At 43.5% G+C, this 4,563-nt stretch overlaps 1 protein-coding gene across 1 annotated transcript; it reads left to right on the plus strand.

Moving 5' to 3' along the window:
- LOC133223806 (shugoshin 1-like) lies at positions 1-3,628 on the plus strand. The gene is made up of 5 exons (XM_061374848.1): positions 1-170; positions 256-452; positions 1,209-1,273; positions 1,404-1,555; positions 3,523-3,628. Exons 1-5 carry the CDS (start codon positions 44-46, stop codon positions 3,561-3,563), a joined length of 582 nt encoding a protein of 193 aa, XP_061230832.1. The 5' UTR covers positions 1-43; the 3' UTR covers positions 3,564-3,628.
- Positions 3,629-4,563: the final 935 nt, after the last annotated feature.

The following is a 4,563-nucleotide window of genomic DNA, read 5'->3' on the forward strand; positions in this document are numbered from 1 at the left end:
GTGGGTGTTCTCTGCCTCTTGTTTGTGTAGGTAGGAGTTGGCCATGTCCGAGCGGAAGATGCATAGAAGGAGTCAGGCCAACTTGAAAGAGCGAGTAAGAGAGAGAAACATGAGAAGGACAGGGCTGGGGAAAGCCTATGAGCCGTTGTCTGCAGGTGCAAATGGCGAAAGTAAGATGTTTCTGTTGCCTGTGTAGCAGTTTGGTGCTGGTTGCTGCCAATTTCCAATGTGTGACAATGGATGGTTCTCTTCCAGGCAGGCACAGTGTGCATCTGAAGAGCATCCTAGCCAACAACAGAGCTCTAGCCCGGGCTTTGCAGGAGGAGAAGCTCAAAGTGAGACGAGCTCGAGATGCCTTTCTGTGTTTGAAGAGGGAGAATGAATGCCTGAAGTTTGAGTTCTTTTATTTAACAATGCTGCTTCAATCATGGCAAATGTGGGCACCTGCTGAGGTATTTTGAATGCTGTCTTTGTTTTGCAGTGATGGGGAGTGTCAGAATTGTCTCCAGATAAGCCTGAGCTCTGTTTCTGAACTTCAGTGGCTCCTGACAAGTCAGTTAGCTACACAGGAGATACCTTGTTGGGTTTCCTATGGTTCTAGTCATTAATAGCTCCCATTTTTTTTGCTTATCTTGCTTCGGCAAGGAGAGTCCTTTTAGTGGACAGTCACAGAATCATGGAGTCATAGAATAGTTAGGGTTGGAAAGGATGTTAAGATCAGGTTATTAAGAACAGTCTGTGACACCTGATTTACATAAAGTTCTGTTTTCTCATAACATGATTGCAAAATAGGTATGTGTGGAGCTGATATAACTGCAACAACATGGTTTGCACTGTGCCTCCATTAGAGAAGTGTGTCAGCCTTATTTGGGCTCCCATCTTCAGAAGCTGCTTGGAGATTAATATAGTCCGTTGCTGGGCTGAAAAGGTCAGGAGGGTTGTGATGTGGGGGCATCCTGCCTTCCCATCTTTGTCTGGATCTTTACGGCTCTTTGCCAGGGAGGCTTCTCCTTTCTGAGTTTTCCCCTCCATTGCTTTCTTCCTGCAGACATCCACACAGTTCACCCGTGTAGGGAAAGAGAAGGGCTTTAAATGTGGCGGAATTTGGGTTTCTTTTCTGTCCTGCTGCCAGTCATCTGGAGCCTTGCCCTCCAGGGGGCCATCAGTCTTGTTCCAGCTGCTTACACTGAAACCTTTCTTGTTGGCAGAGTGCGAGAACGTTTCCTCCAGTGCCTCTAATGATTCCTGTTGTCACTGGACAGGACCATTGTGTGTAAGTAGCTCTGATTAATTTGTCTTGTCACTTCTCTTACAGTTTTCTTACAGTGAAGGCAGGGGAGGCATATGTAATGCATCAGAAATAATTCCTTGTCCTAAAAGCAATGTGTTTTTCCCCTCCCTAGGGGAGTTCCACGACATAATGTGGAACATGAAGAATTCCCTGAGAGTGAGATGAAAGCCACAGCAGATGACAATAGGCCAGCTGGCTGCTTTTCAAAGGACTTCTGTGAATCTGCCAGTGCTGATGCTGTAAAGGAAACAGACCCAGAGTGTGGTAAGGAAATCTACTGGGCATTCCTCACTCCTGAAGCAAGGAGGAGGACTGTGTGCCTCTATCTGCATCATGAACACTGCTTTGTAGTAATGGTGAGACAATACACGAGAATGAAGGATTTTTGTATAGTGGTGTCTGTGGTTGTACTAACTGTAATGAGGAGCAGGCTTGAATATCAGCAAAGACCAAAAAAGTTTTGAGTGAAGATGCTTGGCAGAATGGGAAATGAATTTGAAAGGTCTGACTTTTGTATCCCTGCCTCCTAGTGACCTGATCTACTGAACAGCTGACTAGAGAAATCTCCTTTTCTGTGGTCTGCTAGTGTTTATGATGAGCTACTTTTTCAAAGCCCAATATTTGAAAAGTCTTAATTGGACAATGAGTGTAAGCTGCAGCTCTAGATTCCTGGAGTCCTGCTGTTAGGACTCACGTTTTCCTGTGAGGTGAATACCTAAACTGTAGCCTATTTCAGGATGCTTTCGGGAAACTGTATTCACCCGAGCTTACCTTGGTGACCACACATTGGATCTTGCAGATCTTTTTAGAAAGTTGGTCTGGCTGATGGATTTAGAGAGTAAGCAAATCTTCTCTTGGTTGTTAATCTGTATTTCAGTAGGACTCTGTTCTGATTTGCTTGTTGATTTCCCTTCCCTCACTCCCTTGTTAACATAGTGCCAGAGCTGGAGACTGTTTCTTCAAATGAAGAATGTGGGCTATCTGGCGATGTGTTCCGCAAAAGTATGTCCATCAGGCAGTGCTATTCAGAGGTAAGGGCTCATGCTGTGTGTTCTTAGGGTTTTGCCTTTCCAGAGATATCTTGTTCATAGCCTTTTCCGGACAGGAGGAAGTTAGACTTGGGGACAGCCTAGAAGAACAATGTTAAAAACCCAAATCCTGGTATTTCTCAACAAAATAAGAGCAGAGAACTGGAGCTAGTGTTGAGCAGATGCTCAAGTGAATTCAATTGGCTGACTTGAGAGAAGCTAAGTTAAAGGTTCTGGAGTAAGGAGACTGCAGTATCAGGAGAGAAAGCTGGGAGATGCTGAAGAAGCCTCCAGACCAAGCCTTAGCAAAGGTGAAGACTTTACAAGGAAAGCCAGAGATGCTGGCTGAGTCATCATGGTGAGGGTGTATCTGAGACCTGACCACAGGTTGGGCAGTGTTGGTGAAGATTCAGATGGTGGCCTTCAGGTGCCCCATTATCATAAACTGTCCAACAAGAGCAGCTGGGTGGCCAGAACGGGAGCATGGGGAGAGTATGTAAGACCTGTGCTTGAGATGTGTCTGGCAGCTCCCAAACAGGAATTCCAGAGTGAAAGAGAGATGGAGCATCCTACAGCAAGGGCAAAGCTGGTTGGGAAGGGGAGTTTGGAAAGGGCTGTATCCTGATCGATTTCTGTTCTCTCTTGACTGTTTCAAGCTAGCTTCTCTTTAGAAATACACATGAAATGGTGCTGGAAACCTGATAGTACAGTGCCCATTTATGCAACCACTTGTTTTGTCAGCAAAAGAGGTAACTGAAGCTGGATACTGTGTGAAAAACTGCTTAAAACCAAACTATACTGTGTTGTTGTCTCTTTGAATAGGGGAGTCTTTCATGCCACCTTGTCAATGTCTTCACAGTGTTAACTGCATGGCATGCTTCTGCCTGAGCATTGGGATGCAGTTTTTCACTCATCACATGAAAGGTCACCTCTGAAATGCAGGCAATTTGATCCCAGGGACTGCGTGTATGTGTCCTACTTTTCAGCTTAATGCAGTGAAGTGCTATGTTCTTAAAAAGCAGGAGTTATTTGGGGCAGAAAGTTCCAATATGGCCTTTGAAGAAGGGTCTGGTATTCGTAGTACAAAACAGTTCAGAGCAGGATCAAATATGGTAGTTAGGAGTTGAACTGTTGATGTAAATAGAGGAGGGAGTGGAAGATGAAATAGAATCCAAACTTAGTTTTGCTGCATTATTTTTGCAGGAGTCGTAGAGGAGATGCGTTTGCAGATGAATATTATCTGACAGCTCCAATTTTCCAGCAGAAAAAAAGACTTTCTTGAAATAAAGGAGAAATGTTTTCATTATCACTGAGGTGTCCTGTCATTCTTAACACCAAGGCAGTTCATGATGGGTAAAAATGTCTCCTACAAATACTGTCACATCTGCACATCTGATACTAGGGACACAGGCAAAAGGTTCTCTTGTTTTCCTTAGTCCAAGGAGTGACTTGCTTTTAAGGAGATAGCTTTTGTGTGTAAGGCATAAGGTGACTTTGTTACAGAGGTGAATCTATTTGAACTCTTCTGGGAGAAATAATGTTTGTTATTTCTCATCTTAGTAAAATCCCAGACGGGTTGCAAGAAAGGCAGCCTCACTTGTCAATCACACTTGTTATGTATAGGAAACATTCTCCATTACACTGGTGCATTTGTAGAATTTATTCTCAGTGTAGCTTGTGAAAAGTCACTGAAAAAATGCTATGAATAATTTGAGACACATAATATCTACAGTTGCTTAAAAATGCACTAATGCTGTGTTGAAGATATGCTTCAGGATGTGGTGCATATAAAGGAGAGGTGGGAGATGCTGGAATGAATATGGTCTGAGCAACCTTATCTTGGCTGCCCTGTGTAGATACACCTCATTAACAGCTTGTTAATGGTATAGTTGCATATTTTATTGTCAGGAGGTCACTGGTGGTTTGGGAATGAGAACCCTGCAGAAGATGCTGTATTTGAGGAGATAATGCTCTTGAACATACCTTGTCTGTTCTGTTGCACCTTGTACTTAAGGCTTGAGAGGCCCCTATGTTCTTAACGCAATCCCTAATATCTTGAGGGATGGTAAATTGCATGTGGATCAAGGATTGGAAGTAGTTATGCCACCTGTGTGGCTTTCTCTGTCTACAAATATAGGAGGAAGTTTTTCTCTGAACCTCCTTTATGAATAGAGGTGTTTTTGTGTAAAAAAATTCTATCTCAACCAAAATGGAAGAATCTCTATTAATGGGGTCTGTTTTAAA

This window comes from Neopsephotus bourkii, unplaced genomic scaffold (assembly GCF_033783945.1).
Source record: "Neopsephotus bourkii isolate Nb327-2 ecotype Australia unplaced genomic scaffold, CSIRO-AGI_Nbou_v1 NB_1655, whole genome shotgun sequence".
Lineage (NCBI taxonomy): Eukaryota > Metazoa > Chordata > Aves > Psittaciformes > Psittacidae > Neopsephotus > Neopsephotus bourkii.